The following is a 12,384-nucleotide window of genomic DNA, read 5'->3' as shown; positions in this document are numbered from 1 at the left end:
GCCCTCGTCGGGTAGGATTCAAACCGTACGCGACGCAGTATTCGATGAATCGTGTCGCTGGCACCCTGGCATACAGTTTTGGAGGGAGCACCCACTACCGATCCCAGAAACCCGTGATATCCTCAACGACCGTGAGGAATGGCGCGTTATTCACCACGAAATAGGTCTCCCTGACGACTGGATTGAGAGACGAATCGGACATGAATCTGAGGCCGAACAATCGAATCCAGCACCTACTGATGCTGAGAGCGTTAGTAGAGAGCCTGAAATTGAGGATAGCAGTGAAGATGACCCTGAGGAAGTAGCTGATCGTGAAGCGACACCTGCACCTACTCATCTTGAGGCTGTACAACAGTATACTCCGCCACCTACTATTGAAAGACCATCTCAACAGTCTCCGCTGGGACATCGTTTTCCGGCCGGAAAACCTGCTACAGAGACTGAGGGGGTGAACAAAGAAACGACTTCGAATTCTACAAGAAACGAAGATCAGCAGGATGACCAGCCTCAGCAGCAGCAGAATGAGTTGTTTGAACCGGAGCCTCTATCTGAGAGTGAAGCTCAATTACACGAAGAACTGGCTACGCCGTTGCTGGCTGTAGCACCTCGAGACATTGATCTGTCGTTGAGCCCTTCCAATATTATTGAGGGTAAGCGCGAGCGTAGGTCAACACGGCGAGATGACTATACATATCTGGTTACCGAGGACGAACTGTCGGTCGAACCACCTGAGTTGTTATATGCATTCGCTACTGCGTTGAACGCTGAGAAACCGAGTCGTCACCGAGACGACCTGCCATCAGCACCTGAGCACTGGAATGATATGGTCCGACACTCTAACCGTGACGCATTCATGGCAGCAGCCGCCCTGGAGGTTCGGAACTTGAAAAGCAAAGGCACGTTTGAAGTGGTTGATCGTCCGAATGATCGATCTGTTCAGGTCTTGCCACTACGTTGGGTCTTTGACTATAAGTTTGACCAGGATGGCAACCTATTGAAACACAAAGCTCGTCTATGTGTGAGAGGTGACCTTGAGAGAGTAACTTCAGAGGAGAAGCGTGCTGCTACCCTCGCTGCCCGTACGGCACGGATTATCTTCGGTTTAGTTGCTGCGTTTGACTGGGATCTAAGGCAATTTGATGCAGTAAATGCCTTCCTGAACAGTACACTACCGAAGCCGGTGTATGTGAAGCCACCGGATGGATCAAACCTGCCGAAAGCAGTATGCTGGAAGCTTGTGAAGGCACTGTATGGCCTAAGGACCTCGCCAAAGCTTTGGCAGCAGGAGGCCTGTAGCGTGTTAGGTAAGCTTGGTTTGACACCACTACCTGAGGATCCTTGTGTGTTCGTTGGTAAGGGAATTATTGTATTCTTCTACGTGGATGATATTATTCTGGCTAGCGCACCTGATCAACGAGATCGCGCCTATGAGATCGAGCGACAGCTCCACACACACTGGGAGCTTACAGATCATGGAGATGCCCGCTGGTTTCTGGGTATTCGGATCATACGCGATCGATCAATGAAGAAGCTGTGGTTGTGTCAGGATGCCTATATTGCGAATATGGCGGTCAAATTCAACCTTGTGAATAAGCCCCGGGTGACGACGCCAATGACAGCACCTGATAGCCTAAAGCCTTACGACGGTACACCGCGCAGAGAGTATATTGAAGAGTTCTCGACCAAATTGGGATCAGCTCAGTATGCTACTACAATCACCCGCGTTGATGCCGCGAAAGCCACTGCTCGATTGGCACAGTTCTTGACCAATCCGGGACCTCAGCATATTGATGCTATTGATCGAGTGATCACCTACCTATATCATACACGATTTTGGGCAATTGCATATGGAATTGGTAGTGGGTTGGAATCTATTGCATTCGCAAGCGATGCCTCATTCGCAGATAACCTCGACAAGACGAGCTCTGCTGGATATCTATGTCAGATATATGGAGGACCAGTTGACTGGAAGGCGTCAAAGCTACGCACTGTCACTACCTCAACCACTGAAGCAGAGCTGCTTGCTCTATCGGAGGCCGCTCGGGCGATGCAATATACGATTCGCCTTCTACGCCACCTTGGTTTCCGACCAAACCATGAGATTACACTACGGTGTGACAATAGACAAACTGTCGATCTGATCACCAGCACCAACACCAAACTGCATACGAAGCTCAAGCACATCGATATACACAACCACTGGCTTCGACAAGAAGTGGCAGACGGTAGGTTGACGATCAGATGGGTGCCCACCGCAGAGATGGCTGCGGATGGCCTCACTAAGCCGCTCACACGGCAAAACCACGAACGATTTGTCCAAATGCTTCGATTACATGATGTTCGAAGATATATTGAGGACTGAGGCAGCCGTTCCTGCCTATTTGGGACCTTCAACGGTCTACATCGATTGGATACAGCATTCAACACGCTGATATTGGAAACCTCAGGTGCTTTGAATACTGAGGGGGTGTGTCGGTATGAGTGGGGAATTGGTATTGTAAGGCATGGTCAGAATGTATCATTGTAACTTAGCCAAGAGTCTTAGTCATGGTCGGTCGCATACAAATTAGTATGTGAGCGAACATAACAAAAATTAGACAACTACCCATGGACCTGATTGGACGTACATTTCTGTTCCGACAATCTCTAACTTATTTAACCGATTTAGTCATACTAAGAGTTGACCAGTCATGTAAAATGATCATACCACATAGAGCCTATTTCCATGCGAAGTTAGGGGCTGAACTCGCTATCATTACCGCATAGAGACTAGCAGATTTCGTCAAGGTCTACTAGTACCCCTAATTAAGATGCGACGCTTAAACAAACATGTACGAGGCTCTCGGAGGGGCCAAGCATGCCCCACTTGCTCCATTGCCCTTTTTAATATAGCGCATTAAATTACTCTGTAATACGGAGTACAATACGCACAAATTTTCGCTTTTTGTGCCCTTTTCAATGCCCCTGAACCATGAAACCGACCATGAATAGCTTCAATTTCAACGATTGTACAACATCTATTCCACGAACACCGTCACCACCTACGGCAAATCGCTCAATTAAAACTCTTAGTCTTCCCGTAATCTACAATTGGTTATTCTTACCAAATATCACGATGGTATTCCTAAGCAAACAATTGCAAAACAGCTTGGAATTGACAAAGGGCGTGTTTACCGAGCAATTCGACGTGGCCATCTTACACCAACCAAACCGAAAGGTGCTAAACCAATTGTATCTGATCTACAGATTAATAGGATTATTGCCTATATCTCATCCTCTGAACAAACACGTCGAATGACTTATACTCAAGTTTGTAAACAATTACAACTTCCGATTTCATCCTCTGCCCTTGATCGTGCACTCCGAACACGAGGTTATCGCCGCCGATTTGACGTAGTGGAGATGGAAAACGACTCATTGGGTCGAAAGTCAAGTTCATCTGCTAGTGTGGATGGGCCCGCAAATGGGCTGTCCCTTTCGTCCGCAATTGTTAAAGCATCAGCCGCAAGTGATGAAATATTCCGCGATAAAAGTATGCCTGAAAGGTACTAGACCCGTATCTATGACACCAGAATTGCCAGGGAGAAAATCCTTTACAAACTTTATTCGGAATTTAAGGAAATCACGTTGATAGAACAACAAATATCAATCAATATTATTTCTGCGCTCCGACCATTGCTTGGATCGACCAGAACATCAGCAGCTTTTGACTGTCCACTGAATATTTCGTATAAACCCCAAATGACACTCCAAGTCTTTCCCTCGTTCTTTAATATCTATTTTAAGGCCACGTGTGGATGTTTGACAAATTAGGGATGGTCTTGACCGTGACCGTCACAGGCCGCGGCGGGAGGGACGTTCAAGCCTTGTTGGCTTTCCATGCATATTTCTTTTTATCAAGCCCTCCAACAAAGATATGTACGTAGCATCTCAGTAGGCATGTGAAGAAACGGCCGCCCGGTGCCCCAATGATATTTGTTATCTCTTGATTTGGTACAGAGCCGCCGGGTTGGAGCATGACAATCGTACTTCTTTCCAAGTTGTGGGTCCGTTGGCCCAAACACGGCCCCCAAATTCCATCGTTTCGAGTCTTCTACATAAGGCAAGAGCTGCATACCAGCCGTCTTTGGTCGCTGTCAAGCGATGGAGTGGGTCAGTTTAGCGGGCACTCCAACGCGCTTGAAAGTTCATGGATACGAGTCCTCGTACTTAGGGTCTGCACACCGACCGAGCCTTGTTTATGTACAGCCTTGCCCCAGGCCCAGCTCCTTTTCCGTCCGAAATTTTTCCCAAAATTCTTCAATTCCCATATCGACATTGGGTATATGAGTCATACAACACATCGACTCGGGGCTACATTCTCTCGGTGATAATCTGATCCAAACTACCAGTACAACTAGCGCACCGAGGGTACGTCTAGAATGGCGTATACTGGGCGAGGTGGTGACCCCTGGAAAATCCAGGTAGAGCTGGCGGAAGACCCAAAATACCTCTCAGCTGCCGCCGCGCGGGGTGCTTTTCAGATCATAGATTCTGCAATTCTATTCGGGTTATTCGCGCTGGCTTGTTTCGTGCGATACGGAGTTCCATGTGTCGCTCGACGCGGCAGATTCCAAGGAGAAGTCTATCAGTTCAAAACCTTGAGTTTTGCTTTAATCACATATTCTATGTAAGGCACCAACCTTTCATATCTCTATCATTTATGCTGATTCTCCTTTTCTCTAGCTGCTCGTGTCTTGAAGGAAGTATTTATCTCCTTGAAGTAGCGGACACGATCGTGACATTAGGATATATATGGATAGATATATTGTCGGAGCTGTTTCGATCTCTCGCTAATTGCTCTACCATTTTCCTCTTTTACCGATGTATTCATTGGTTCCTTGTGCGGATTCATAAGGATAGCATGATGACTCGCGTTGTCAAGATCAGTCACTGGACTGCCTTCGTCCTAATGTGCTGTCAGACCGCTGCGTGTTGGGCTTGGAAATTGTACGACAACGTCTTCGTGGTGGAGTCAACACATTATGAGAAATTTGCCTATAATGACTTGGTATTGGCGAGACTGATATCTGCCCGGAGAATCCTCTGGTGGTTATTTTCACTGGAAATATTGGCCTGGTTCGGCTATTCGACTTTCAAACTCTATCGGGGCCAGTATCGCTCAGCACGTGTATGTTATACCCTTACATTCTCTCGGGGTGATCTGTTATTTATTAACGTTTGATAGAATGCTGGACTATTCGCACTTTTCGGATCTTTGATATTCTTTGCGTTGTCCTTTGCGTGGGTCATTGTTTCTATCAAATGGGTGTTGATTGAAGCGGATGAGTCGTGGGCCCTATCCTCTCAGCTTGCTTTAGTCATCTTTGAGCTGATTTTCACTACTGCTGCTTACCTGGGCATCTTGTTGACCTGTATAAAGCTGGCAGTGCTGGGAGATGACCTAGATGACAAGGCATATGCCCCTGCAATTTGGACTGAAGATGAAGCAGATAAAACAGATCGAAATATTCCCCAGGATGTGTCTCGGCCCGTGTCACCGATCGACGAGGAGTCTGGATATGCATGCCCTGTTTATGAGAAGAGCCCGATGGAGTTAGAATCATCGCCAGTGACCTATACAGCGGTGGGCTCAAATACGTTTGCTGAAATGGAGGGCTCATCAAATACGGTTGTTGAAATGGAGGGCTCGTCACAGCGAGTTGTTGAAATGGAAGGCTCAACACATCAAGTCGTTGAGGCTGATGCGGGAGTTTATGACTTTCCTAAGGCAGAAAAGGCATAAAAGCCCTGAGAGAGCAAAGTAGCAGTGAAACGTTTACGAACCTCTCAACCATAACACTGTTCTTAATTACTCAGTATACAGATACAAACTTAAACTCTGGAATAAAAATGGGGCCGCATCCCATGGAAAAATAACTTCAATCCCGATGAATTACCGAAAATCGTACTGTTACTACTCGATCCGAGCGATCTGATTTTTGTCACCTCAGGCTTGACAACCGCACCATTTCACTCCTCATTAAACCCCAGCCATATAGCCATGATGATATGTTGCAGAGAGATGGTATTTATCTTATCACCGCGACTCCATCTATATCTAATGTGATGCTAATCGTGGTCACATTGCCGAAACTTCACCACTGGGCGGAATACCCCCTTTGCAGAAACTGATCTTGACTTGAAACTACTTTTTACAAATTTTTGACTTGTTTTTGTCAATTGGAAGCATTTATCTGCAGTATACTTGCTGTCCCATGGGGCCATGCTCATCCCCAGATTATATTATGTCAGCATTCTAGCATGTGATGCCGCGGTGTTCTGATTATAATTCCATCTTCCGAGCGACCGAATCACCTTGAAGTGCTGAACTTGATCACGAGCTCTTAAATTATTCTTTCTCCGAGAAATCCAAGCTTCATCCCTGAAACCCCCAGCATTATCATCATCATCATCATCATGGCCGCTCTCTTCACCGTCCCGATCGCCTCGACCGGCGGCTCCATCGTCTGCACCAACCCCACAGGGCAGGGCCCAGACAAGCAGAATGTCTACCTGCTCACATTCACTTCGCCAAAGGACAATCGGCTGACACCGTCATTCATTGATGCGATGATTCTCGCTCTTGACATCATCGAACATCGCTATCCGAAGGGTGTTGTAATCACGACCAGTGGTATTACCAAGTTCTACAGCAATGGGCTGGACCTGGACGTTGTAGCGAGCACCGAGGGCTTCCTGGATAAGTGGCTATGGCAGTTGTTCCGACGATTGTTGACGTACGTTCTTTGCTCCCCTCGTCTCTTCTGGGCAGATGCCCAAGAGAGCTGCAGACTAATAAAGCTACTTTAGCTTCCCCATGCCGACCGTCTGTCTGCTCAATGGGCATGCATTTGCAGGCGGCTTCATGCTTGCCATGTACCATGATTATCGCGTTCAGAATCCTGAGAAGGGATTCCTCTGCATCAATGAGCTTGAGTTTGGAGTCCCACTCCAAACCCCCATGATGAGCATTTTCCGCGAGAAGCTGGTTCCCACCACGTTCCGGAATGTAGTTCTCGAGGCACGTCGCTTTGGTGGCAAGGATTCCCTGCAAGCGGGAATTGTCGACGCACTAGGCGGACTTGATGAGACTCTTGCCTTGATTCGCGATCGGAAAATCTTGAACAAAGCTGATACAGGTATCTATGGTGTCATGAAGGAGGAGATGTACTCACGTGTGTTGAACGGTATCGATGATCATAATGGGAACCTTGCCTGGCGCGATAGAGTGGAAGAAAAGAAGGGAGACCTGCTGCAAAAGAGTTCGCGGGCTGTTGAAGAGTGGGAGAAGAACAGCAAGGCCAAGCTCTAACCTTGGAGGTGATGAACCCGAGCTGTAAATTTTCAAATAGAATGTGTAAATAGTTTCATGCAATTTTGACTTGATTCGGTAACTAAAAAGTGTTAGACGGCTTCTTGGGATAGGAAGTGGAACAGTTCAGATTATCGGTAATACAACTTGAAATATTCATTAGTGGATATACTATGTTAGCAAAGGTTTCCCCGTAATGTACTAGCTACCAGTAACGCTGTCGCTCTTTACTAGGATTACAATGTGGTCACACATCCAATGAGTCAATAATGGCCCCACGACCCTGGAAGCAAATGGAGATTGGGGTCTAATTCCACGGTTAATCCTCTCTAGCGGGTCTTGGTTCTCGTGAAAAGTCATGTAATAATAAAATCACAATAGCCTCTTGCAACAACACATGTAATAATGACCACGATACTTGATCCAACATCTGTTGAGTCATAACCCCATACATTCCATGCTACTGCAAAAAAAAAAATCCCAACTCCATATAATTGAAAAGCAGATCGTTCTGATAAACAGTAATCATCATGTGTTGGTCCCCCCCTATTTTGCCGCGTCTGTGGTAGTAATGCGCTTGCCAGAACATAGATTTCAAGTTCAGATGGGGATAGAGGGGGTCAATTTCTAGATAGTTGGACTACTTGGCCGGGGTGTGAGTATCTTACCGGGAGTTCCAGTAGACAGCCATGGCTAATGGGGAATCTTTATAGTATACACCAGGAACGGTAAAGTCTCTCTATCGACATTTGAGGAGCGAAAGGATGACCATGAGCTTCAAAAATATTGGTACGACATGGTTATAGGCAAAGCCAAGCCCGAGCTAGCGCTCATATTCCACAATAAGTGCTGGGATGCTTTCATGAATTACTTTGGGCCAGGCACAATGGGTGTTAAATTTGAACCCATCTTCGCAATATGCAAATATATAGAACCGAGTCCTCATCAAAACGGTATTTTGGAGAGTGTAGGATGGCCCTTTGAAATTTGCTACAACGGAAAGGGAATAGAGGATAAGACACAATTTTTGCGTGAGAAAGATTTGTTGGTTTTCCACTTAACAGGATCTCGCAATCCTCATATTGAAAAATATTCATTGGACAAATTCAGCCGGAGATTTTTTGCGTCTTAACTTCGACATTTTGGTCATTATTGCAAGCTTTCTTTCGGTCGAAGATGCTTTGAGCCTGTGCTCAGTTTCGCCCGCAACACATGCTGCAAAGGACATGTTGAAGTCGCAGTCATTTTGGAAAAGCAGGTTTCGATTGGACGGAGAGCTTGGATATTTGAACTTCCTTCTGGAGGAGGAGAAAACGCTGCTTTCCAGTAAAAGCATCCATTGGCAGAAAATCTACTATCGGGCACAGTCAGCCCTTCCAGGTGCAGTACAATATCAAAAAACCTCGGATATTCAACATTTCCGCATGTTTCAAGATCTTGTCCGAAAGAAAAGCGATTGTGGGAAAGATTTTGGTGGTTTAAAAATAGGTACATGATGATTCGATTTCCAGCATATAAACTCAACTTCTCAGAAAGATCATTGTCCAGGAATCTGCAGTGGGAAACGACTGTGTTGGTGTCCAGGTACTTCAGAGGTCGACATAAACTGAGTTGGAGGTCTACCGGGACCATCATCCTGTACCCCTCGCTCCACCAAATAAAAGTATGGGTTTTAGCCGACGCGTCAAATACTCATATCATAGGAATAGAGTTCGTCTTCAGGAATAAAGATAAACCCAATTTGCGACTCGGATATCACATTCCGTCAAAGGAAATTGTGGTGAACATCGACAATCCAAAAGATATTAGAGGACTCGACATACGCAAATCAAGAGAAGGAATCGCCGCCCTTTATTTCTTGAGGCCATCAAATACTGCTGGTGAGTCCTTGGAGCCCGATCGAGCCGGGTTGGATTGGGACACCCAACCCCGACGGAACAACTAGGCTTGTTTCGAAGACTGAGATTATGGCGCTTCGGGCGGTATTCGACGTAAGAAAAGTCCCACCAATTTGAAGCCATAACGTGTTCTGATGAGATGATCCTAGTACTACAAGATGACCGGGATTGGAATTGGGAAATCTCAAACACCAAAGACCTGTTTGAAAGCAAAATATCACGTTGCTTGACCGGGCTGATAATAAATTGTCCTAGCTTGTTCTGATACCAAGGTCATTGATTCAACATAGGGAGTTAGTTAATGAAGGGAAATTTGCTGAGATTCAAAAATAGACCGAGGATGTTCCCAATGGAATCGCCAAGCCTGATAACAGTAAGATCTATATGGTAATGCATGGCTACACGTTCTTGAACATGCAACATGCGACACAACAGGTTTAGGATAGCTGCAGCGTAGAAAGCTGATTACGACGCATACTAAACCAAGCCAATTGCACTGGGCAAATTTCCAGACTGAAATAAGCAATGTGGCATCAAGCAAGGACCAGGCCGTAGAATTACAAACCAGGCGCTCGGAGACGGGACTTGACTGGTCTTGACGACAACGAGCTCCGAGCAAGCACGAGAATGATCTTCGCCGAGACTCTCAGCTGAAGGCAACTGTATTGATGATGAAATTGGGATTAGGAATAATAAAGGTATAAAGGGGATGGCTTGCTGATGCTTCTTGGTTCAGATCTACAAGATTCAACTCCTACCTGGCCCATTCGATTTGCCTCAAAAAGAATCGGTAAGGTTTTCGGGCTTCTGTTTCTCATCCATTTCTACCAGCTAAGTTTGCAATTAGTGATATCTCTCTAAATCATGAGGCCAGAATGCCTTTTGGTATGTTTGGGTCTGGGAGTTAGTACCGTCGCTGCTCCTGTACCCGCCGAAGCAAGTGAGTAATAACATAGTATATGAAGTTTGGTACAGCGGCTGACACCTGTCTACTATAGAAGCCGATGGAAACCTTTGTCTCAGAGGCGATGGCGGTGGCGGCTTTAGTGGAGGCTTTGGGGGAGGTTTCGGCATAGGCTTTGGAAGTGGATCCGGGCGAGGCTCTGGTGGAGGAGGCTCTTCGGGGGAAGAAAGAGGGGAAGGAGAAGAGGGTGGTGAAAGGGGAGAAGGGGGGGAGAGAGAAGAAGGTCGAGAAGGTGAAGAAGGCAGAGATGGTAGAGGTGGCTCTGGCGGCGGTGACGGTCGTGGAGGTGCTGGCTCAGGAAGTGCGGGCTCTGGGGGAGCTGGTGCCGGTGGAGCTGGAGCTGGCGGCGGCGGTGGCCTCGGGGGTGCCGGTGGGGCTGGCACTGGGGGAGCTGGCGGTGGAGGAGCAGGTGCAGGTGGTGCTGGCACAGGAGGAGAATCTTCTGGCGGTGCCGGAGGTGAAAATGGCCAAGAAAACGGGCTTCAAAACGGGGCTGGTAGTGGTCAGGCTGGAGGCCAAAACCAAGGAGGCCTTGGAGGAGGTGCCCTTGGAGGCGGCGGAAATGGAGGTCAAGGTCAAGGCGGGGGTGCTGGTGGCCAACAGCAAGGCGGTCCCCTGGGAGGTGCCCTCGGAGGCGGCGGCGCTGGAGGTCAGGGAGGACAACAAGGTGGCTTTGGAGGTGGTGCTGAAGGTGGAGGCTTAGCCGGCGGGGACAAGGAGGTGACGGTGGAGAGAGGGGGAATGGAGGAGATGGAAGAGGTCCAGGGGGCAGAGGTGGAGGTGGAGGGGGGAGGTAGAGGGGAAGGTAATGGAGATGGAAGAGGAGGAGGAGGTGGTGGTGGTGGTGGTGGCGGCGGAGGTGGTGATGGAAATGGAGGAGGCCATGGAGGAGGCGGCGGCGGCGGCGGTAGAGGCGATGGACACGGAGATGGTGATGGACGAGGTGGCGATGATAACAATAGTCACTCTGGTGGAATCGGTTTTGGATTTGGAGGAGGCGGCGGCATCAGTTGGGAGCATCAAAGATGAGCTGCCTTCTGCAAAGGAAAGGGGAGACCTGTGATGAGCATCAAGTAATGTGGATCAAGTATGACAAGTTGAAACAGTATGGAAATCGTAATAAATTGGTAATAATAATGGTCTTTTCGGACATCTATAGCATATTTGCTCCCGTCGTAATAGAATACATAGCATCGTAAGGTATACCGTGGTCATCAAGAGCCCATCCAGGGCTCACTTTTTCGTCTTGTCGAGCCGGTCAACAAGTGGGCGATAAGGGGAGGCCAGAACATGTTCTGGCGCAGGTTCTCCCCGTCTAAGGTCTCCAGGACTTGGTCTGCGGAGTTGTTCTTCATGCATGCGGTCCAGCGAGCCGCCAACCACATGGTACTTGGACCAGTTGATTGGGGGCATGCGTACAACATTTTGGGCCGCTGGTATGCGGCCAAATGGGGAAATTTTCGGATCTTTGCCTGCCGATTGCCCCGGATCGGTTTCATTTTGGTTGTCTTCGTCTTCATCGGTGTCCATATTGTCGTCTTCGGTGAATTGGATCACAGCGCCGCTGTCCTCCGTGCGTAATCTCCCCGAGGCCAGATCACGGGCAAAGCCTTCTGGATCGGAGCCAGCGACATCTTTCATGCGCTCGAGGGTTTGGATGTCGCGCAAACTTTGTTGTTTCTGCAATTGCAATATTGATATCGCCGACCGCAGAGCGATCGCATCGGGGTTCTCACTTTCGGAGATAGGCACGGGAGGCGGTTCAGGTTTAAAGACAGCCGGTGCTGCAGGTGGCCGCGGGGCCTGGTAGGCGGGTGTCTCTGGTGCAACTTGAGTTGTCGGCGATGGCGACAAAGGGGGTGGTACTATTGTCGCATTGCTGGTTGCGACGGGATCGAGATGGGCGAATACCGGTGTCACTGGAGAATATGGTGGGCGGGGTGGGGTGCCTGGCCGATCATCCGTGATGGTCGCAGCGTCGGGAGGCTGCATAGCCAGGGGAAGAAAACTGCGGTGCTGTTGAGCCACGGTGGTAAAATGGGGAGAGGGTGGCCTTCTGTAATTTACAGAAGCACCCTTGAGTCGTAAAAACAAAAAGAAAAGAAAAAGTCGGAGAAAGCGGGGAAGTCGAAGGCCGTCGAAGGCCGGCGGTTTGTGGCTCAGGGCCC

At 48.2% G+C, this 12,384-nt stretch overlaps 4 protein-coding genes across 4 annotated transcripts; 3 read left to right on the top strand and 1 right to left on the bottom strand.

The window, feature by feature from the left end:
- Positions 1-4,903: 4,903 nt before the first annotated feature.
- On the top strand, positions 4,904-5,785 carry N7509_004302 (uncharacterized protein; the record flags this gene model as incomplete). Its single annotated transcript, XM_056628939.1, has 2 exons — positions 4,904-5,170; positions 5,228-5,785. 2 exons carry the CDS (start codon positions 4,904-4,906, stop codon positions 5,783-5,785), a joined length of 825 nt encoding a protein of 274 aa, XP_056491673.1.
- A 674-nt stretch (positions 5,786-6,459) lies between these two features.
- Positions 6,460-7,354, top strand: N7509_004301 (enoyl-CoA hydratase/isomerase family protein; the record flags this gene model as incomplete). The annotated part of the gene is made up of 2 exons (XM_056628938.1): positions 6,460-6,779; positions 6,853-7,354. The coding sequence occupies 2 exons, from the start codon at positions 6,460-6,462 to the stop codon at positions 7,352-7,354; spliced, it is 822 nt and encodes a 273-aa protein (XP_056491672.1).
- A 2,762-nt stretch (positions 7,355-10,116) lies between these two features.
- Positions 10,117-10,919, top strand: N7509_004300 (uncharacterized protein; the record flags this gene model as incomplete). The annotated part of the gene is made up of 2 exons (XM_056628937.1): positions 10,117-10,137; positions 10,329-10,919. 2 exons carry the CDS (start codon positions 10,117-10,119, stop codon positions 10,917-10,919), a joined length of 612 nt encoding a protein of 203 aa, XP_056491671.1.
- A 530-nt stretch (positions 10,920-11,449) lies between these two features.
- Positions 11,450-12,208, bottom strand: N7509_004299 (uncharacterized protein; the record flags this gene model as incomplete). The annotated part of the gene is made up of 1 exon (XM_056628936.1): positions 11,450-12,208. The coding sequence occupies one exon, from the start codon at positions 12,206-12,208 to the stop codon at positions 11,450-11,452; it is 759 nt and encodes a 252-aa protein (XP_056491670.1).
- Positions 12,209-12,384: the final 176 nt, after the last annotated feature.

The sequence above is a fragment of the Penicillium cosmopolitanum genome (assembly GCF_028827165.1).
Source record: "Penicillium cosmopolitanum strain IBT 29677 chromosome Unknown utg000005l:1.0-4006212.0:1.0-4009387.0, whole genome shotgun sequence".
Lineage (NCBI taxonomy): Eukaryota > Fungi > Ascomycota > Eurotiomycetes > Eurotiales > Aspergillaceae > Penicillium > Penicillium cosmopolitanum.
This window is presented reverse-complemented; position numbering and strand designations above follow the sequence as displayed.